Below are 22,967 nucleotides of genomic sequence, written 5' to 3' on the forward strand. Positions count from 1 at the left end.
CTAGAGAGGGCGCAATTGCCTTTATTTCTTTTTGAAACCTCGAATTCACTTGGGATCGATGAAGTCAGAATGGGAGCTCCATCGGAAACAAAACCTCAATTTGAGAAATGGCTCTATTCAAGACAAGCCTAGAGGGCGCTGTAAGTTTTCTCTCTCCAATAGTTATTTTGACAGAGGGCGCCCTGTAGTTATTACTCTCAAATTTTTCAATAGAGGGCGCTTTGTATTGAATCAGTAGAGGGCGCTGTTCCTTTTTTCACAAGAGGGCGCTGTTTATCGAAAGTGTACGTGCTTCCTTGGTACGTGCATATGCATTGTGGAAGAGTTCGTTCAATTTTGCTTCAAAAAAACTGCTTATTCCTGGAATTGTTTGTGGGGTTAGACAGCCTTTTGTGTGAGTGGAGAGGTAGCCAAATGATGGTAAGAAAGATGTACAAATGGATTGTTAAAAATTCATTTTCTGCTTAACCACTTCGTGCCGGGGCATTTTTCAATGTTGATGATGCTGGGCCGGCATGACTATCATTTTTTCCGTTTTCAAAGTCCTTCAAAAATTCGCCATTTCATTTAACGGTCGTTTATAGCCGCACGAAGTAATCTTCAGGCACTACTCTAAGTTGATAGGTGACCTTCATTGACGCCCGAGTATTTCAGCCAGGCCTGCAGCCTTGAAAACAGAGCCCAGATTGTGCGGTGTTATATAACTGTAAAAGTTTTGTTCACGGACCTGGCTCAGTGCACTGCTGACCTCTTTTCAATAGGGGCCAGATTAACGTGCAGCGGTGCTGTGTGGCTCATTGCTGCGGTAGTGGAGCGCTTTTGTCCCCGGTGGTAATCCGCTCGCTCTCAATGCCCCAAACCCTGGTATAGGGTTTCAAAACAAGGCTTGATTATCACCACGTTTGAGAGTGAAAAATGCCAGTAATGCCCAGCAGCCTGGTCTTTTGTTCAAAGTATGGTCTTTTGTTACATGGCCCTGTTTCTTTTGTCGGAGTTCGGAGACCCCGGCCACCCATATAAACCATACGTCTCCGATCCCGGAGTCCCCGGCAGGAAGTGGTTAAAAAGTAAGCAGGCCTGACTGAGCCCCTAGTGTGGCCGGACCCTCGTTCCTGCTCCATCCATGGAGGTAGAAATAGATTTTAGCCACACATCCGTAAACGCAATTTGTTGTCGGCGTGGTCAATTCTTCGGCACACCCTCTTATAATCGTTGGCACAAATTTCTTTGCGTACACAAAAGTTTTTTTAGTCTCTCCGCTTTATGACACATTATTTGAATGATTTCACTCACGTTCTGGTATTTTCCAGTCTTTTTGCCTTTACCCATTCAATCTCACGGTCACTCTTGCATGCCATATTTTAATTAAAATGAGTCTATTGAACTTTACGTCACTTGATCCCAGCCTGCAGACGGCTGTTTCCATGTCAAGAACTCACCTGCACATAGAGTTTCAGTCCACCAGACTGTAGCTGTATATTAGATATGTCTTGACATGGAACAGCCATCTGCGAGCCGCGGTCAAGTGACACAAAGTTCAACAGAACAGAAAATAACATAAATGACATATCTGTGGTAAGGACACCAGTGAAGAAAACAACCAGCAATGGCCCATCTTGGTTACTCTGTATTAGTAAGCAGTAGTACTTAATAAAAAGAAATTGTCTTTGTGTCTTTTTTTTGGATTGCCAAGAATTTGTAGGGTGCCCTACAAAGATAATTTCAGACAAAATGAAAAGTTTCTGTTTTTTTTTTCCACACACTGAATGAACTACCCAAGCTGTATGAAGAAAAAGGTTCAATAGAGCAGCCCACAAAGGACAGGACCCAGGAACTAGTAAAGTCTTGGGAGGTCACAGCAAGGGTTTATGGTGTCTCACTTGTTCGCGTAGTTCTAGTAAAACCTTTTGAGTCAGTTTGTTTCCTCTGCCCAGAAGGCTAAATTTCATGAATGTGCAAACCATTACCTGAGGCTGATTGTGTTTCATAGTTCCATTAAACCTCTCTCCCAACACAAGGTGACACATGCAGAGTCACATGCAAATGCCTCCGACTGCATCGTTAGACGCGGTTCAAGTATTCACTGATTGGGAAGCCAATTAAGGGTCAATTTTCTGCACTGCGCTGGAAGTGAAATTTTAGAGAAATGTGCCCACATTTCAAAATGTTTCACCCTATCAATTTCATCAGTTTTTTATTTCTTTTGCACAGGATTGAGGTCGATGATCGCCATTTGATGTCATAACGAAGGAATGTTTTGGCTCCGTTGGCAAGAAGGGGTCACATGACAAGGTGTTCAAAAGGTAATTCCCCATAAATGTTGGCGTGTAACTTGTAACTTTTCAATCATTGGTGCACCAAAAGGGTACCCTTGGGGGGTTGAACCCCGTCCCCAAAGGTATTCATAACTTTTTTTCCTGAAACATGAAGATACAGCACACACCGACATGTTCAACCATGAGCTCTGATATAGCCGTCCATCCCAGTCACCTGTCTTTTCAAAGTGATTTTTTTTCGGACGCAAACTGGAAAAAGGCAATGTGTTTTCTCATGTAGTAATTTCCCAAATGATTATAGGTTTCAGCATCTGACATATCAACAAACTGGCGAGACTGATTGAATTTGAGTTTTAAGGTTTGTGTCGAAGAACATTCAATGGCCAGGTTCTTATTCTCACAATCACGTTCTGAGGCAAATGTTTCAGGTTGGGATCTGACAATGGAGTAGGTTTATGGACCTCATTAGAGAAATTTTCAATATACCACAATGCACGGGGCACTCAAAGAAGTTTTGTTTTTTAATTATTTATTTCATTCACTTCAAAACTTGAATTCATGTATAAATCTTGAAGTTTATAGGTCCTATAAGTGACAATAGCAAAACCTATAAAGTGCAGTAGACACAGAAAAATCCACTTAAACACTCACTACAGACCACCTGTTGTTTTCAGCTTCAAAGAAATTCCACAGAAAAACTTACTAGAAGGTAGTGATTTTAAACATTTGTAGAATTTGCTCAAATCAAATCCTGCAGATAATTATATCCTAGCGTAGATATAATCTTTTGAAAAAGGTCACTTCTTAGTGTTGCAGCGGACATATTGTTGCAAATGTTAAGATACAAAATAGTTTCCAGCCAGTTTCTGAATGCATTCAAAAGACCGCAAATTATTGGAGTTCTTAAACTTAATATTGTTGCATATTCTGTCTTCAATGGAGAATATGTAACAATCCTTTGATTGGGTCCGTCTGTCATTGAACAGGCTGATTGTGCCTACTAAGTCACATGACCTATAGACGTTTTTCACCCACGTCACTGGATTGCCCTTGATGTAAACAATACCCCCACGTGTGGACCGCCTTGGCCACGGTGACCGCATACATTCCTACGGGCAGCTTCACTTACATACAAACGCACGTGCGAATGCTGCATGCTTGATTAGTTTATCTTGAATAAGTAGAATACCATCACAACACTATCCACTGATTACCATCACAACACATAGCGGTCCAGCACAATTGTGACATCATAGGAAAAGGTCTATAGTGGGTATAAATGTCAATGACCGTGGTGTCCTCCCAGAGCAATGTGTGGTTTGAGTTTTGTTTACCAAAAATGAAGCCAATTTTCGGTATAGCACTCAACACATCCGTGGGCTGAGAACGTTACTGACCGTCAGTTTTATTGTGGTAAATGGCATTTATGACACACTTTGCTATGGGGGACACCCATGTTTGTTGATGTTTGATATCTACTATAGGCAGTGTTCTAGCTACGACCATTTTAGTGCCGGGTAAATTTTGGATTACAAAGCATAGTGAGTGCAGTTTTTAATGCTTTCTGATGCTTGAAATACGATCCAATCGGTACATTTACATTTTCAGTAATATTTCAGTTCATTTTTTGGAAAATCCGTGCTGGGTGGCACAGCCAATTTTAACCCTGATTGCCGGGCAGAAATTTGCAGTACTGGATTGTGCCCGGCGCCGCCCACCGCGGCTAGAACCCTGACTATAGGTCATGTGATGTACTGGGCGAAATCGGTCTACATGTATTACATAGTTTCAAACTGCTTCTGCATTTATGACAGTTCACAATTAACATGTCGTCATTCGGTTTCCATCATCAGGTAGTGGTGTTGCTGGTGGGTTGATGTCACGGTTGTCGTCTTTCAAATATGCATGATGTCACCCACATCGGTTGGTCACAGCTGGCTGAAGGCAAGAGTCGATCGCACAGATGTCCAGAAGGGTCAGGGAAGAACTCAAACTGGAACCCACCTTGAATGGAGAAAAAAAAGAAAACAGTTTCTCATTCACTAAAAACTGCGATCTCTGTAAACCAACTGTGATTTCATAAAGAGCTTTGAACACTCAACATATGCAGCTGTAGCTTACAGTCTTTGAAATTTGGGGAGTTGTATTTCTTGGATAGGTAAGATACCTCATATGTTTTAGATGATCATGAGCCAGTTTTTTTCATTGGTAATTCACCAACACCAGGATCATCCATATGTACGTGTAGGCCTATGCAGTGTTGACTGTACACTTGATCTTAACTGCCACATGCTGGATAGGCAAGTAGGAAAAAGGATCGCGACACACTTTAAATTTGCTAGTGGGTGTTTGCCCGAATTTAGAGATGCCTTGCATAATATAAGTAATACTAATTAAATGTAGCATTTATTTTTGGTTGATATTTAACATTTATTTTTGGTCTTCTCCGTATTGGAAGTCGGTAAACAAGTTCCTGAAGGAAGGCATTGTCAACTTGCAATACCTAGGGAAGTTGATACATGTACTGACAAAATGATGTGAATTTGTAGGACACGACACTTGAATCCATAGTAATGTTTTTTGATCAGTGTGTTTGAATTAAAGAAATAAAACGAGGAACAACAATCGCGTTGACGTCCAGTGTTTTCTTACTTCAGATATACATTTTGTCTCCCCTTCCACCTCCTTTAAAAGAGATTACTGCATCCTGACGCCACATTTTCCTCATATTTTATTTCAGAAGGGTTATTAATGCTAAAGACCTGTACGCAGCTTTAACTGAAAAGTATTCCCAATTGTGTATGAAATAATTTGAAAATGTTGGCACTCCATATGGACTGTGTACAAAAACGAGGACGTGGCGGGGTGCAACATTCTGCTCGAAAGCATTAAAATGGCGACTGCAGTGTACTGCAAACAATTTCATACAAATGGCAGCAAATGCACCCTTGAGACCATCAATATAATTAAACCAAGATGGCAAATAGAGGAGAGAGTTCCATACTGACGTCACTTGAAACCCAGTGCACAAACTCGATGAGACTGGTCTGAAAAATTCTACGTTTTCTAAGTAAAGGACTTGGTGTTTTCCCTCCTAAATTGAACTTTTCTGGACATGCTTTTCTTTCTGATGGCGTACAGGTCACTGTAAGGAATAATCACTGACGCCCGTATATGGAACTCTTCCCCAAATAGGTGGACATGGGTTTGCAAATAGAATTCGAATTGGACTGTTGATAATGTCTTTACATTATCAACAGTCCAATTCAAATTCTATATGCAAAACTGAGCAAACATCCAAACTGAGCCTTAAGTCTGAGGAACTGAGCTCCAAAAAAAGAGTTGGATCAAATTTCACTTAATTTTGGCTTACCTTCACCTCGACGACTGTTAGAGTGCAGCTGCCAGAGCGCCTGACTGTTAACACGATGTTCCTTGTCTGGAGACCAGTCCACAAATGACCGGAAATCATTCTGTAACCTAAACAGACCACGTGACAGGTAACGGGAACCAATAATAAGAGAGGAGGGAAGGGGTGTGGCGTGGCAAGGAATGGGGGGAGGGCAGAAAGGAAACGCGCTGCACAATTCCCTTTCGAGTACTGGCCACTTAGAGGCGAATACAAGACGTTTTTAGGTTGTGCCCCAATTGCGCACACGTTAACTGAATGGGTCAAACGGCTGCAAGGAAGACCAATTCTTTTATTGGATTCCTTTGTTCCGCCTTGCACGAACAATAAAATGTTTCGAGGCTTACAGCGGATTAAACGCCGCTATCTTTCGTTACGCTTGAGTGAACAACAATGGGGAGAATTGAAGCAGAAAATCTCGAAAAACTCGCCTTTAAAAGCATTTCAGCCAACAAAATGATGCTTTTTACAGAGGAAATTACATAATAAACCAGACTATAGTTTCGAAATTCGAAAATTCCCACGGAATAAAAAGTTAGCTTTTTTTGACTGGTGGGTTCCACTGTAAAACTTTCCACCCGCGAACGTAGGTGGCGCTGTTTTCTTCTCGGCAAACGTTACGGTACCGCAAAGCGGTCGGTACGGGTTGTGCGTGTACTGTGGGTGCACGATCTTCAGCACAGAACGCAAACCGTTTCCTACATGAAACAGCGCCACCTACGTTCGCGGGTGGAAAGTTTTACAGTGGAACCCACCAGTCAAAAAAAGCTAACTTTTTATTCCGTGGGAATTTTCGAATTTCGAAACTATAGTCTGGTTTATTATGTAATTTCCTCTGTAAAAAGCATCATTTTGTTGGCTGAAATGCTTTTAAAGGCGAGTTTTTCGAGATTTTCTGCTTCAATTCTCCCCATTGTTGTTCACTCAAGCGTAACGAAAGATAGCGGCGTTTAATCCGCTGTAAGCCTCGAAACATTTTATTGTTCGGGTAAGACGGAACAAAAGAAACCAATAAAAGAATTAGCCTTCCTTGCAGCCGTTTGACCCATTCAGTTTACGTGTGTGCAAAGGGAGCATAACCTAAAAACGTCTTGTATTCGCCTCTAGTTTCCCGGTACTTGAAAAGGGAATTGTGCAATGCGTTTGCCTTCCAGCTTTTCGATTTTTACCACGCCACACCACTCCCTCTTCTTTTGTTATTGGTTCCCGGTACCTGTCACGTGATCTGCTTCGGTTACAGTGCATTCTGGTTGTTAGTAGACTTCTATCCAGACGTAGAAGCTGAATAATAAACGACCTCCTGCTGCTGCTACTAAAACTTGCATTTGGATGAAGCATGGATGAAGTAGTTACCACAGGCATCGCAAAGTAAAGCAAAAATCTAACTGAAATTAAACTCGACGTTTTTTCTGAATTCTGAAATCTGTCCATTTCGAGCAAAGAACTTTATTAGGAGGAAGCATATTATTTTTAGGTGAATTTCTATGGGAAATATCCATCCTTTACCATGGAGGTAGGAAACCTACCTCCATGCCTTTACCGAGTCATTTGCTGCAAATGGTCGTACAAAGATTACACAGAGTCAACATTTTTCGAAGTGTTTTACACAAAACCGAAAAAGCCTTTTCAGTCTCAGTTTCATGTCGTTCAAATTTTCAGGGGGCAATAATAGATTTCCAGAAATGATGCGATGCCGCAAGGATGATTCTTTCCAACAAAAAGATGCAAAACGAGACAAAATCAGTGAGGCAAAATAAGCCAAGCAATGGACGTTAACAAGGGTTCCCTTTCCTCATTTTATTTTTTACCTGAAGCACACTGATCAAATTCAAGTGTCTTATACAACTATAACAAGATTTGACTGTTGCTAGGAGATATCTTGCAAGGCATATTGTTTCCTGACTTGGAGGAACTAATATAGAGTATCTACCCAAAATAAGCCATGGAGTATTTATGTACTAACATAAAGATAGTGGTACAGTAGCATAGTATACTTTGCATGATCACTTATAGAGCCTTGCATGCGTGGTTCATTGACCAATGAGAAATTGGCACTCGACTATGAATATGAATGAGATACCGTCAATTTACATATCCTGAAAAAACATCTTTACAAAATTCAAATCCTGTAAGCTGCAGCTAGAATGCGTGTTTAAGAGCTAGATTTAAGTTCAGCAGGGGTATAGTTCATTAATGAAAAAGAAAGTCCCGTTTTCTCTATGCAAAGTGAGTTCCCAATCAAGTCCTTCCCTAAACTCCTCTGGACATCTGTCTGATTGACTCCTTCCTTTGGAGCTGCTGGTGACATCGTGCATCTTGGAAGGACCAGGCATTGGTGACAAGTACCAACCAGCTGGTGCCGCTACCTGGCAAAGGAAAACCAAATGACCTGTGTAAATATTAACAGCCTACAGAAATTTGCCAAGTTTTTGTTGGAGTAAACCTCAAAGTTTTACTCCAGTATCTATAACATGAAAACAAAAACTCTTTTCCAACAGGCTTTCATTTCATTGTCTATTGCGATGATGAATATCAACACTTCAACTGTGAGCAATTTTTTGAAATGTACATTTCTTCCTGGCATGCTTTTCCTTCAAATACATTTTAATCTTTTTCAGAGTGATGCATTATGGTGTGTTGGATGTATCCTTAAAGAGTTCTCAAAAGGCAATCTATTTTCAGATCCCGGCAAAATCGGCCTTTTCTGTTATATTTATTTAAGTTCAAAATTGCTCTCGATTACTTTCAACTTTGCTATACAATTGCCAAATGTCTACCAAATTTGGGTTATTTTTTCGCAATTATGGAAAGGATGAGAACCTTGCAACCTGATTTTTTTATCTGCTGCACAAACTCTGAAATTGAAATAACCATTTTGCTAGTGGTCACACTATGTGTAAAACGGGGATATTAAAATTCATAAACTCTTGGCTGTAAATGTGAGATGCACATAATACTATCCACCAATTGGAAATAGGTTAAACTGCAAAATTGAAGGGAATCACCTTTCACCTTTGACCTCTAATTACAGATGGAGCTCAAACATACCTGTGTTATGACATCAAATGGCCATTTTCAACCACTAACCTGCAGAAAATAAATAAAGCATTATTATACGTTTGCAAAACAAAAATGAAACTGACGGGATAAAACTTTGAAAAGATTGGCACAAATTTTCTGTCTAAAATTTCTTTCCAAATGGATAGAGTGAAAAAATAAGGTCTTCTCATGAAATGTCACCAAACAACTGCAGAGAGTTTGGAGTGCGGGGGAGGGGGGGGTAACTGGATAGGGGTGGATCTCATGTGCACTTTCATACTGTCAGTTATGTGTAGTCTTTTGGGAAGGAGTTAAGCTGACTCCTAGGTTTGTTTGACAGGAGAACCAAGACGGTTCTGTGGTTGAACTATCAACACACCACAAACCATCAGTTTTCCCTTTTCAAGACTGTAATAGTTTTTGACTCTTCCCTGAAGATTATCATTAACTGACAGCTTTCTTTTCCTTATCGGCAGGGGTGGCCCGTTTAATTATTTGAGAAATAGGACAAGGAGAAATGTTTAACTTGTCTGCTTCAAAATTTGGAGGGAAGCCTTCTTAATTTTTGGTGGAACAAAAATGAATGGCTGGTCAGTGCCCTATACGCTCCGAGGTGGGAATCGTTCTGGCTCAACCTCCTGTTCCCAATACAATAATTAGGATGTGTCACTATGATTGCTGGTTGTTTGCTTCACTGGGGTCCTTCCCTAAGTTCCTTAATAAGGGGTGTAAGTGGCCACTTAAAATTAAAGCTGAAAACAGCTAGCAAAAAGCTCCCATACTTTTGTACAGACCCATAGTACACAAAAGCTGAAAATTCAGGGTCATCATCTGAACAAAAAAAAAAGCTGAATTCTTACACCCCTGCTTAATTTATGTGACTTTCACTTATTTGCAAGAGGGGACAAAATGGCCTGAACAAAGAGCAGAAAGGATTCACTGTCAACTTAATCTTTGCCAATTTCTGTATGGGATCAGTTGCTCATGACTAGAACTTGACCGGTATTGTACTGATGGTCATTCCTCCTTGTTGGATCAAGGCTAGTGGCATGTAACCCCTGTTGATAGGAACTTCAAAATGAACACTAATTCAATCAGCATGCAGCAAAAATCCATCCTCCACTTCCTCAGAATTAGTCTCTTTTCCAACATTTATTTTGAAACTGGAATATTTACCATACATGTAGTTACATGACAACAGTGCATATGGGTATTTAACCTGAACTCAAACAGGTGACTTAATAACAAGGGGTGAAGGTCCCTGGGTGGAGGTAGTCAAAAGTGGAAAATGCTAAACTCCATGAAATAACAATGGAGATAACTCTGGACCCTTCTTAGTGCTGTGATGTGGTTTAAGCCCCTAATTCAGCAAGTGAAACTGTGGTGGGTTCCAACTATTAGCTTCAAGGTGACAACATAACATTGGCAATGAAAGACAGCAAAAGACTTGTTTCAAAGAATTCCCCTAAAATGGAGTAAGCAATTTTCTGAAGAATGCGGTATTGTGAATACTGGGTATTGTGAATGAAGAAAGCAATGGTTAAACATGACCTTTAAACTTCAAGAGGCCACACAAAAAGTGAGCCCTCTGCCCGATTTTGCTCCCGAATTGTAGGCGCAATTATTTTGACTTTCTGGACTGAATTTCAGACACTTTAATTTTTCACTACAATTTTCAGTGCCAGTATTAAGATACCATGCAGAGGGTAATCCGTACTTTGGGACCTCTTAAAATGGACTTGTCTAAGGTATTGTAATTGTATCCTTAATAAATGAATGATGAAACTTGACAAATAATGCATTTCAGCAAGACTTCTTGAGGAAAATCTGAAAAAAAAATTTCCAAGAGTAAAAACGTTGTTACTACAGATTCTAGCAAGACATTATCATCAATCTGACTTCTTCCCTTAAGCTTAACTGTAGCGTCATAGGTTGAGGCAGCTATATACAATATGTGGTAATAGCATGGCTGTCTGTCGGTGTGGGGATGAGGGGGAAATAGTCCCCCACTTTTGAAGAGGAGGAACGTCATATCATTTGTCCGCTCCACTTTTGTTTGCACTCTCAATAAAAAATGTAGGGGGAGGGAGTAGGCCTACATTTTATTCATATTTCAGATAGAAATTATTTGAAAAAAAATGAAATAAATCTTGCCAAAGCATTTGCCAAAAAAATGTAGTTAAAGTGGTCACCGTGAAATTGCCTAAGGTCACACCAAAAAGTGCTGGAATCCAAAATTTCCTGGAACCTTCAGCGGGTCTGCTGTTTTAGGGCTTTGCACTTTGTGAGCTTGCATTATAGTTTTAATCAAAGTTATGTCCCTTTCCCCACAGTGAAATGTGATGAAATCCATGAATGTAACGTCTTGTTTTTTTTTTCACATAGATCTGGTTAAGTTGATTTATGGTCCCAGCACTGTTTGCTCCATCCATTATAGGTGGGTTCTTGTGCCAGTGGACCCATCACAAATTACTTATCAATATCTGGGATAGGAATTCCATATGCAAACAGCACTTTCTACCCTGTCCACAAACCCAATGAGACTGATCTGATCTCCTGTTTTCTAAGACATCAATGTTGCTAAATTCGATTTTGAAGGACATAGGCCTAGATGCTAACAGGTCACTGGAAGGAAAATTATTGGCACTTTAGTGGGAAGAGTTCCACATATCAGACACCAGTAGGCCTAATTCCCTACTGTAACCTGTTAGTGTAAGAAGTCAGAAAGCAAAAACATGTCCAGAATAGTTCCATTTAGGAGGGAAAAAACCAAGTCAGTTACTTAGAAAACACTTAAAATTTTCAGACCAGCCTCGTAGGGTTCGTGCACAGGATGTCAAGCGGCGCCCATATGGAACTGAGCAGGTTAGCGTAGCAGTTCTTTCCTCACTTTGCACGAAGGAGGCCCGGGTTCGAATCCAAGCTTGGCCCAGGCGGGAAGAATTCCATATACGAAGTTCACTGTAATATTGCGTAATTACTACAAATCTATCCCCCAAAAATAAATGTCGCCCCTTTTTAAATCTGTCCTGGAGCAAAAATTTCTCCTAAAAAGTGAACTTCGTATATGGAATTCTTTCCGCCCAGGCTTTAAGTGCATTTGATTTCCACTCCATACCCACTCTCGTAGGTTTTCTCCGGGTACTCCGGTTTCCAAACTGGACCTTCTTCTAAACTCCAAATTGCTGATCAATAAAATGTTTGATGATGAATAATAAAGTTGATGTGACGTTTCCTGATGGAGGCTTTGCCGACTATACGATTCAGATTCAGAACTTTTTTCATGGCATACACTCAGATACTTGTCCGGTCATCCGACCTTTTTGCATTGCCTTGCTGTGTCTTATCATGCAATGCCCGTTGGTTCATAGCCCCACTAGTGTGGCACGGATCACTCGATTTATCTTTCGGGAGTGATCCGTGCCACACTAGTGGGGCTAGTTGGTTCAGTGCTCGTTTCTGTTGTCATGCACAGATTTGACCCGCCCTTTGGGCGGGCCTTACATGCCTTACGAATTCTGACAGTCTCCTGTCTCTCTCAAGATGCAGGACTAATTTCCTCCAAGATCTTAAAAACTTTCAAAACACACTAATATCATAAACACTGAACCACTTACCGTGTAGAAGGCGCATGTCCGACTTTCTTGCCATCGTGAAGGCGGGAAATTACAACCAAATGAGGGCGGTATTTACTTCAGCGGGAGGTCACGCATGTGCATGACAGTCTCAGGATATCAAGTCATTCATGAGCGTACTTTTTTCTTGAGAACAGTTGTTTTTCATGTAAGTCCTCCTATTCACTGAGTCCTCAGTAATTCAGTCGGCGCCTGTCCTTTGCAACGTCTGCTAGGCGCTATCAGTCGTGTGTTTTTCCTGTTGGCATAGAGCTTTAGCTTGGCTAGCACCCCTATCATGCCTACCCCTTGAACATCATTAGTAAGTATGAATGTGATCGCTGGGGGGGGTCGACCCAGTTTAGCTCCTTCTGCCTACTTTTTGTAAAAACTTGTTAGTTGTAGGCCTAGTTGAAGTACTTAAATTATAAAGAACTTGTAACTTAGGACAAGGCCTGCTTATATCTTTATGGACTTTATTTCACTAAACGTTCAATGTATGATGTTTTGCCTTTTTCTTTCACTCAGAATTGACTTTGAAGTTTGGCCTAGTTCTGTAAGATGGCAGATAAGAGAAGAGGCAAGAAGCGATCCAAGGCCTTCTACATCCAGAGTAGCCTGCCTTCTGGCAAGAAGATGCGAAGGGACAGGTTCTTGGACGTGGGTATGAGAGGCTTTCTCCTGACCTGTAACCGCATGGAGCTGCTCTGCCTCCGCGAGGCCTACTCCCTGCTGAGCGAGTACGCCGACAAGCTGTATGGTCCAGAGAAAATGGGAGGGGATAACGATGCTAGCTCTGGAAGTGGTGAGTAGGATAACTGTTGATGTGAGGTTTATTTGCTACAGAGCTTTGTAGACAAAGAAAAGTTAAACTAAGAGAGTGTAACGAGATGGCTAGGTCTAGGTGTCAAATGTTCACCATTCAGGGTCCATTTCTTCTTGTGCCCATGTTATTTTTAACTGAAATCCCCAAAATAAAAGACAAAAGCTGTACATCTGCAATATGGAAGTTCACTGTTGAATGATCAGTACTGATTATTTCTAGAAAGTTTATATCCTCTCTGTTGGTTTGATAATTATAAGCGTCACAAGAAATGGGTGTCAGTCACCATCCAGCTTTGACTCCCCAAGAACAGATAATTCCTGACCATTTTCTGATTTTGTCCTGAAGTTTTTTGTTGATGTCCACTAACAGCAGAAAAGAAAAAAGCAGCGATGCCCCCCGCCACTCAAATTAGCGTTTTAGAGCCTGTGACACAACTATAGACCTTTCTGAGCTCTTCACTGTAAATTTGTCATCTCGTTGACCACACTCTAACCTAGCCAACTGGACTGCCTATTTTTCAGAATCGGAATCTGAGCCTGAAGATATAGAGGCCTCGCTGCGCAGGGAAGTAGCCGAGATGAAACAGAAACGAGAACAGAAGGAGATGAGGTTTGAGGCAATCAACAGTGGTGCCAAGAATGTCATCTTCATCAGAACCCAGGTACATGTACTAAACTGAAACCAATTTTTTATTCATTGCTTTGGCAACAGCATTCTCCATGTTCGTAATGGGCTATGAACAAAAACAGTTGATGTGTGTTCAAAAGGTCACTCTTAGTTCTAGCACAGATGGGCATACTGTGTGCATGCTAGTCTGTGCACGTATAGTACAAAGCATGCTCATTTGATTTTCACCAGAATGTGCACAAACCCATCGTGGCTTCTCATGAGCATGAAGTGCACAACAGAACGTGCATTCAAGTTTCATAACACTATCTTAATTACCCTTTGGAGAGACTATTGGACAGGAAGTTTTCTTCAACCTTTGATACCACATAATGAAAGCAAGTAGTTTTAACTACAAGCAATGACAAAGACTGGCATATTTCAACTGTTTAACCCTAACCCCCTCGGCCGTTTTACTAGGAACCATCCTGAATCCTCTGAATTCCTCCGATTTTCAACATGAAAAAATTGCATTCAGCCCAAATCCTAACAGTCCCGAATGCTACAAAGTACTACTTAGTAAAATGTAGTACTCAGCCCTGTCGCATGGAAGAGGACATGACATTATTATTCTCTGAAGCCATAAAATACAATCGAGAAAACAATGTACCGTACAGTGCTGTGGCACTATGAATGCATAGTTTCATTGTTCTCTGTACCAGTAACAATGGAATAAACCTAGCCAGAAATAGTAATTTGTAGCGCTAGATCCTTCAGGCTCAGAGTGTTACATAGTATTTTGTAGTACTGAGTACTCTAAGCCATACAATGCCCGGTACTGTTAGGGTTAACTTCACCTTCATGAGTTATCACAGTGTCTTACCATTGCAATTTGTTTCAGTTGGTGGATCCTACGGAGTTGGTGCACCACATAATGACTGATATAGCCAACACCCAGACGTGCAAATCCTGCCATATCATGCGCATGCTGCCAGTCAGTGTCACCTGTCGTGCCAGCATCGAAGATATCTCAAAGCACGCCCCAGAATTCCTCTACCCGTACTTCCACACGGATGGCGTCACGCCGGCTACGTTCGCCGTCAGGATCAAGATCCGAAACAACGGCACCCTCAAGCGAGACGACATCATCAAGTTGTTGGCTACTGAGGTAACGTGCAAAGGCCCGAAGCATAAAGTCGATCTGGACAACCCGGATTTGTCTGTGGTTGTCGAAATCATCAAGCACGTCTGTTGTCTCAGTGTCCTGAGGGACTTTAACAAGTTCAAGCGGTACAACTTGCAAGAGATCGTTGGGGATGGAGATGCTGCCCGGAAAGCCTCCCCTGGCCGAAGTGCCAAGGCAACCCCCAAAATCCTAGAAACGAAGGACGCCTCTACGACAGCACAGGATCAAAAAAATAACACGGAAGAGATAACTGAAAAGCCGACAAACGAGGAAAATGTAGATTTACCTCAAGGTCAGGATAATACGCTGGACAACGCTGATCAAAAAGAGAAAGATCCTGAGCGTGAAAACGCCCAGCAGAAACAGAAATGTGACCAGGGGATATCGGCGCAGGACAGTAAGGAACAGTTGGTTGTAGATCCGGAGAAACAAGTCAGTAGTTGGAGTGACAATGGGTGAAGTAAATGGCAGCCAAATCATCACCCCAGTGTGGTGGTCATAATTTCAAACTTAATGGCCTCATGCTGCTTACCGATAAGCACTTTGGGGCCAATGAAACATGCATCAACCCTGCATTATTTCCAGTTTCCATTGTTGTATTCGAGTCCATCACAAGTCCCTGTAAGTCCATCACAGGTCCCTGTAAGTCCATCACAGGTCCCTGTAAGTCCATCACAAGTCCCTGTAAGTCCATCACAAGTCCCTGTAAGTCCATCACAAGTCCCTGTAAGTCCATCACAAGTCCCTGTAAGTCCATCACAGGTCCCTGTAAGTCCATCACAGGTCCCTGTAAGTCCATCACAGGTCCCTGTAAGTCCATCACAAGTCCCTGTAAGTCCATCACAAGTCCTTGTAAGTCCATCACAGGTCCCTGTAAGTCCATCACAAGTCCCTGTAAGTCCATCACAGGTCCCTGTAAGTCCATCACAAGTCCCTGTAAGTCCATCACAAGTCCTTGTAAGTCCATCACAGGTCCCTGTAAGTCCATCACAAGTCCCTGTAAGTCCATCACAGGTCCCTGTAAGTCCATCACAAGTCCCTGTAAGTCCATCACAGGTCCATTGCAAGTCATTCAGTCTTAAGCCAATTCACAAGCTATTCAAATGAGCTGTGACAGAAGCATTCTTTGATCATTATTCACCCTGTTACTTCTGACTGGCCTTGTGAAGGGACTTGTGACTGGACTCGGATACAACACTGCCATTTTGGGATATTTGGCAGCCAGGTGCAATGCGTGAAGGAAACGGGTGAGAATGGAAAATCTGACACAACCCTCTCACAAACAGGCAGACTCTATAGCCCATTGTTAGTCGTGTTAAAAGGACACTTCAGGTGCGAGATTTGAAGGTGTCAAGAATAAACCAAAGATCACCTGGGATACTTCAGGTGAATGGATGAAAGGTTGAACACATATCTTTTGCGACTTACAGAAATTAGATGGATCACATGAAATTAATTTCTTTAATTTTGATTCAACACAGTACATATAAATTTGAAGTTTCAAAAATGAACAAAGTGAACGATTACTTGTACAATATATGTCATAGAAATATGAAATTAGTTTAAAACACAAGTTTAAATGTAAAAGAACACATGTTTATTATTTAGTACAAGAATGGTCTCTGTGTAAACAGTAAAGTACTTGTCTGTGGCAATCGTTTGGACACTTTAAACTGGTATGTGTCTACCTCTATTGGAAACTTCTAATGGCAATGCAGGAAGTTACCTGCAGCTGACAACATAACCAGGAAGAAATGTCACTTCTTTCCTTTTCCATGAAGGAAATCACTGTATCCAATAGTCACTTTTTTAAATGTAATATATATGTACAAACACACTATAGTTTCAATTGTTTTTAATGGAAAAGCACAAAATTGTGGTTGCGTACCCTTGATCAAATCTACCGTGTGTCTGGACAGACAAGTAACTTACACATACATAGAACACCAAAGACTTGATGGTTTTACATTGTGATTAGAGTTACATGACAAAAACCACAAGATATTTAATGGTATATTTTGACATAAAACATGACACATACAAGTCATTCTTTAAATTCAATTTTTTGTTTGTCCCAGTCACATCTTACATATGATTTGGTGAGTTTAGAACGCATTCCTAAGTCCCAAGAATGTTTAAGAAATGCAACTTACCAGCAAAGCAAGTAAAGATAGTTTGACATTAATCTCAATGTATTTCCATATCCAATTTTGCCGGTTGGGTGTATGAGGGACATAAAACTGTCCCACATTTGGACCCTGAATGTACAGAATGACACAAATACATGTACACACCTAAATACTGTTTCTGTATCCTTGAAAGCACCCATACACCAGTAAATCTGACATTAGCCTTAAAACTTTCTTCTCTGCTGCATTTTGAAGGAGAGTTTGTAAAAATCGCTCAATTTACCGAGGCACATAACCAAGCCTGTGCACAAAAATACAAACAGCTTTTATGTCAACTCTAGAAGGAACCATTTTAAAAATAAAAAGGTCTAAGCACACCAAATTTTGCTGTGACCTGTCACACGTATTTCAGTGTTCACCTTGACATAAAAATTTAATATCTCCTCCATCAATATATTTTTTCAAAATGCAAGATAGTTTACACAATGCCTTCTCCTTGTGCAAATATACACTATTCCTTATGCACTGGTCAAATATATTTTAATAGAAGGACAAGTGTACCAAAAATAAATTGAGTAGAATTATAATACTTCCCCTGAAGTTGTCACTTCAAGTTTGAATATTTGCACATGGATCTGGGTACTGTGGATCAAAAAGTCTGGAAGTCACCCGTCAAAAAATATCCAAACAATCTCGATTCAAGGTTTGAAAACTAAACCAAAAGTGCCATAGCACACTCCCAATATGCAATAGAAATGCTAAAATAACAAGACTTTAAAGAGTTCGAATCCTGAGGCTTTTTCTACAACCCTTTTCAAATTTGGTTTTTTTGTACGTGTCCTCTAAACAGTTGAACGCCGTGACGTCAAATTATGTTGTTGCTGTTGGTTTAAGAAAGGATACGGCCGTGGGTTGGCACGGCAGGGCCTGTACGTGCATCAGTTCTCTGGCCTTCCCGATGCTGGGCTTTAACCTGAGGACTTCATTGGCTGGCCAATACGGTGCCATGGAAACCCACTGCCATATTTCCGACAGAGACATGGATCTACGCATATGTGACAAGTTTTCGCATGATCAAAATTCAGCCCTAGATGCTTTCGTCAAAAGTCCTTCTCTACCCAGAAGACAGAATGCGCATTTGAATAGATTAAAAAGCAAAATAAATCACCAAAACAAAATAGGTAAAACAAACTACACTCAACTGCTGTCAAAAGTGAGTTTTTGCACAGTTCATAAGTTATAACAGACACACAGCCTGTGTACAGTTCTGCTTGGTTTTACACGAACAATGCACAATGACATCACAAACAGAACCAGAACAGAATCAGATTGGAGTGCACAGCTACATCTTGACATCCATCTTGCCACAAACTGAAAACCCTCAATAGAAGAGCATTTGACCTCAGGGACATTTTGCCACCTATATAATGAATCTCAAGCAGTCAGATTTGCAGAATTAGACACCATGATTGATTGATAGCTCGGAGCAGGCAAACAATGCCCCTCGGAACTTGAAGAATGGCAGCAGAAGTTACTTTCCAATCATGCAGCAAGGTACCTTCCTACATCCTCCCAAATCCATCACTCCAAGAAAAAGAGGCCAAATTCTCAAAAAAAACTCCTGGTGGATTTTTAAGGATCTGGGAAAGTTGAAAGATTAGACATGGCTCAATATCATTAGGTTGTCCACTCCGACCAAATTCAGTGTGTCTGCCAATGTTATTTTAAAAATTTCAATAAAATGTCAAAATGTGCTGCACAAGAAAACTGAAGTTCAACTGCATGTCACTTATTTCAGTAATGACTGAAATAAATAAATATATAAAATAAATAAATAATTAAACCCAAAGAGCTGTTACATTAATTCACGTAGTTCATGTCTATGAGTGTCGTAGTCCCATGTCTCTGAATTGGGGTGGTTTACTGCAGCCTACTTCTTGGCTACTCCAGTCTTCTCTGTAGAGAAAGTGTACAAATTTGGACAAATGGTGGCGCTTTGTGGTTACTTCAACACATGGAAATTCTAAAATGTAAAACACTGTCACCGTAACACCATATAATAAGTATTTCAACACAATATTATTGTTACTTCTACATAAAGAGTTGTGTTACACGCTGTTATTATTCAAACTTGGATGCTTTTCCTTTTCTTTTTTGTTTCCACAGAGGAAGAATTCACTACGTGCAATTGTCTCGGCCAATGAATATTTGGCACGCAAATCCTGCCACTGGTGCAGACTACACAACGTACATGTACATTGAAATTCAAACACTGAACTGCATGACACCCTGACCTACACACCCCTCCCTATTTTTACCACAACAATTTTCTAGATTATCCTACATCTCCCACTGAGCAGGAAACCAATGATACATTCTCCGCACAGAACCACTATATACTGTTCTATGAGTGTGTTTCTCCCAAAACACTTCAGCATTAAAGAGCAACTCAAAGGACAACATGTTTTCTCTGAATTTTTCTGTTCAAATAAATATGAAAGTGTCCAAATCGAACGCGGTGTCATTTGTCTTCAGAGCTCAACTACAACAAGCTAAAAAGGGCTTTTTTTCTGTTCATGCCAAGATACGAATTCTAAACATGCTGAATGTAGATTGCGTCATTCTGAGAAAACAGAGAAAACATGGGGAACCCTTGCCCAGTGTTCGTAGTGGATAAACCCTTGTGCATGTCAAACAGCGCATGTAGCCACTATTTGTAGCCATTGTTTGGCATGCACAACGCTTATCCACTACGAACACTGGGCGAGGATTTCCCTCGTTTTCTCAGAATGATGCAATCTACATTCAGCATGTTTAGAATTCGTATCTTGGCATGAACAGAAAAAAAAGCCCTTTTTATCTTGTTATACTTGAGCTGTAAAGACAAATGACGCAACGTTCAATTTGGATGCTGCCATATTTATTTGAACGGATAAAATCAGAGAAAACATGTTTTCCTTTGAGTTGCTCTTTAAAGTACTGGCCTTTCATGGATTAAAGGCTACACTTTCAGTGCCTATCAAGCCCCTTGTAAAGTAACAGTGGCTGGGTTCTATTTCCTCAATCCAACAAAATCCTCCAAAACCTTCCTGGTGGATTTTGCATGATTTGGGAGGGTTAGGGTCAAGAGTGTTACTTCTGTTCTTATAGGCTTACCTTTCTTGCCCTTTTTAAACTCAAGGGCAGAGGAGAATATTCAGAAACGTGATTTCCCATCGGGACCATCTTTCAAGAACTCGTGCCCAAGACCATTGCCACATTTGGAACAGGAAACCTTTGAAACATAAGAAATAAGCATATTGTACAAGTCAACATTTGCGCTGATATGGGTTCGTTTCTTGTAACATATGCCAAAGTTCCAAGTGACAGATTGCAGCAGTACTGCAATTTTTTACCCAAAAAAAATGGGACAAATTTTAAACAAACTGGTCACGGGCATCCACTTAGAAAACAGACTCACAAAAAACAGGAAAAAGGAAACAAAAAGGGAGAAAACAAAAGGACAGAGGAAAATGAAAACTAGCCATTGGTATTGGAGTAATAATAGAAGACTGTATTGTTCCCAACAGCACTAAGGCCTCCCGATAAACAGTACTCAAGATCTAACATATCCAGACGAGGTCTCGGATACATGTAAACTGTATCGCGTTTCATAATCTTTGACAATTATTTGTCATATTTCTCCCGGTGGTTGATAAGATAAGATGAGCTGATGTTCTCACTGAAGTGGAACCGAAAGATGATACAGCGAAATGCTAGGAATAACGATAGCACTAAAACTAGTCAGTATCATATGGAACAATTAAAAATCCCACAGTGCTGGTGTAGTGACGCACATGTAACTCACCTTGTATGCGTGAGAGCCCTCGGGTCTCTTGGAGACACTGTCTGGGTAGACAGTGTCCGTAAATGCTGGCCATGGAGAGGAATGCTTGAACTTTGACACGCTGTTGAATAATTCATGACCACAGCTTGAGCAGACATAGATACCTACATGCGGGTCACGGAACAGAAAACAACATTTAAAGGGAGCAATTGGTCACTTACGATAGGTCTATCTTCACTTCACTGAATCTGATTTGTGACAGAATCCAACAAAATAAGTCTTGTGATTTTATTTCAGTTGCAAGTTTATTCATTACGACCTGCATTCAAGAGAGATTATCTAATTCTCCTTTTTGACATATCAGTCACTAAGTGTTTTTATTATTGTCATTATTATGCTGTTTCATTGTCACCTCCTTGCAAAATACATTTTGCTTTTGTGTGTCTAAAATTGTTTTTAAAAACCATTAAAATATCACAATAAAAAATACAGACAAAAATATGTACAACATTGTTTAAACAAAAACTCCAACCATTCAGAAAGATACACAACATAAATTAAAATCTAAAAAACAACAGCATTTGAGCTTTTAAACATTCTTTAATGCAATTGTTAAGGATGCAAACTGCTGTGGGATAAATGCTTAATAACGTGCCATTAGAATCAGACTTTATTGAATGATATTGGTTTTTTGACGCATGAGCTGGAATGATTGTGAACCGGAGTTGGCAGTTCCAATTAATATTTATTGTCACAAAAGTCTCTTTATAAGTATTTATGGCTGTGTCACCCAAAAATAATTTTGATAACCACAGACTTGTTCACCCCCCCCGAGTTCTAGGGTAGGACTGATTTTATTGGGATGAATTCCATGATTTAATCCATATTCATAGTCTAGCAACTTGAGCATTATTATGATTCAAAGTGGAGTTGTAAAGCACAGGATATATCACATGATAATTTGTTGCAAATCAACAAATATTTGTAGCCTCTTGTATGGAGTACCTTTGAATTTAAAAAAACAAGCCGGGAGGACCAACATCAGACTTAGCCTAGTAAAAAAAAGTAAGTTTACTTTAATACATTTTAAAAAGGCAGAAACTACAGGATCAACAAAAAGTTTGTTGGACTGATAATTGCAATGTCATGCACTAATGATGGTACTGTCTTTTTTTTTATCCTTTTGTATTTTAAGAATCCTGGATCGCAGACCATCACAACTCAAGTTTCCCGTGTAATTGAACATCATGGTTCACAACCTTTCCCCCATGTGACCATAAGTCCTGAACCCCATTTCAAAACTTGTTGGAGTTTAACTTCTTCTGTGACACTCGAACATGGTGCTGACCTGATATTCATATAGAAAAGAAAACAAAACATATAGGCACTCGTTCCGACACACCAGCACACGGTAACATGAGTAACTAAATGTACGTGTAAACACGCTAAACCATTACGTAAGGCCTGGCCGGCCTACACGAACGGGAGCCACGGACGGACGCATTTTCTTACCCGCGTCAAAGTGGTTTTTGTATTTTTCACCTCCCCACGAGCAGAAAGACATCTTGGCGATTGTTTGTCAGCACAGATCACGATTAAGTCAACTTCCACCTTCCAAACCCAACACCAAACGCAGCATGAGTGACTTGCAGAATTCAACTTCCGCCAGCAAACTCCCCTGGCAAAGGATGACGTTTACATTACTAGTGTTTAATTATGTTCTGTTCTAAAATCATCACTAGAGGGCGCTTTGCTCTCTTTGATAAAAACAAACATGTGCAACATTGGAAAACCTTAGGGGTCCAGTCCACTAATTCAAGCCCCATTGAAAACAGTTAAAAATCAGCACTGTTCAGGGCCCAATAGCATGCACGCCAACATCCCTGCATTTCTGAAACACAAATTGAATTCTTGTCTGGTCACTTATCTTTCAAATTCTTTTCAATTTTTTGTGGGTTAACCAATTACATTTTTAATTATTCCCACAAAACAAAATCACCCCCCAAAAAGTGATTTTCCCGAAGTCTGATTGCAGCCATTTTTCAAGTTGCAACCC

The 22,967-nt window shown here is 40.5% G+C and overlaps 2 protein-coding genes and 3 long non-coding RNA genes across 7 annotated transcripts; 2 read left to right on the forward strand and 3 right to left on the reverse strand.

Moving 5' to 3' along the window:
- The first annotated feature begins 255 nt into the window (after positions 1 to 255).
- LOC110979750 (uncharacterized) lies at positions 256 to 4,901 on the forward strand. Its single transcript, XR_002598239.2, has 3 exons — positions 256 to 420; positions 2,212 to 2,303; positions 4,130 to 4,901. It is a non-coding gene; the product is annotated as an uncharacterized LOC110979750 (long non-coding RNA).
- Positions 2,928 to 5,893, reverse strand: LOC147798520 (uncharacterized). Its single transcript, XR_015426053.1, has 2 exons — positions 5,650 to 5,893; positions 2,928 to 4,280 (listed from the first exon to the last, which is right to left on the reverse strand). It is a non-coding gene; the product is annotated as an uncharacterized LOC147798520 (long non-coding RNA).
- A 1,560-nt stretch (positions 5,894 to 7,453) lies between these two features.
- On the reverse strand, positions 7,454 to 12,396 carry LOC110979747 (uncharacterized). Its single transcript, XR_002598237.2, has 3 exons — positions 12,342 to 12,396; positions 8,734 to 8,772; positions 7,454 to 8,051 (listed from the first exon to the last, which is right to left on the reverse strand). It is a non-coding gene; the product is annotated as an uncharacterized LOC110979747 (long non-coding RNA).
- A 19-nt stretch (positions 12,397 to 12,415) lies between these two features.
- Positions 12,416 to 18,808, forward strand: thumpd1 (THUMP domain containing 1). 3 transcript variants are annotated; one of them, XR_015426048.1, is made up of 5 exons: positions 12,416 to 12,507; positions 12,867 to 13,143; positions 13,686 to 13,825; positions 14,672 to 15,592; positions 16,013 to 18,808. XR_015426048.1 is itself a non-coding variant. In XM_022235797.2 (4 exons), exons 2-4 carry the CDS (start codon positions 12,900 to 12,902, stop codon positions 15,413 to 15,415), a joined length of 1,128 nt encoding a protein of 375 aa, XP_022091489.2. In that variant the 5' UTR covers positions 12,470 to 12,660; positions 12,867 to 12,899; the 3' UTR covers positions 15,416 to 18,808. The 3 variants fall into 3 exon arrangements, 1 of the variants encoding a protein (XP_022091489.2); XR_015426049.1 differs by having other exon boundaries at positions 14,672 to 15,571; XM_022235797.2 differs by having other exon boundaries at positions 12,470 to 12,660; positions 14,672 to 18,808.
- Positions 16,390 to 22,618, reverse strand: msrb1 (methionine sulfoxide reductase B1). The gene is made up of 4 exons (XM_022235786.2): positions 22,424 to 22,618; positions 20,933 to 21,075; positions 20,242 to 20,359; positions 16,390 to 19,041 (listed from the first exon to the last, which is right to left on the reverse strand). Exons 1-4 carry the CDS (start codon positions 22,473 to 22,475, stop codon positions 19,016 to 19,018), a joined length of 339 nt encoding a protein of 112 aa, XP_022091478.1. The 5' UTR covers positions 22,476 to 22,618; the 3' UTR covers positions 16,390 to 19,015.
- Positions 22,619 to 22,967: the final 349 nt, after the last annotated feature.

This window comes from Acanthaster planci, linkage group LG07, assembly GCF_054643075.1.
Source record: "Acanthaster planci isolate LZ-2023a linkage group LG07, COTS_SCS, whole genome shotgun sequence".
Taxonomy (NCBI): Eukaryota; Metazoa; Echinodermata; class Asteroidea; order Valvatida; family Acanthasteridae; genus Acanthaster; species Acanthaster planci.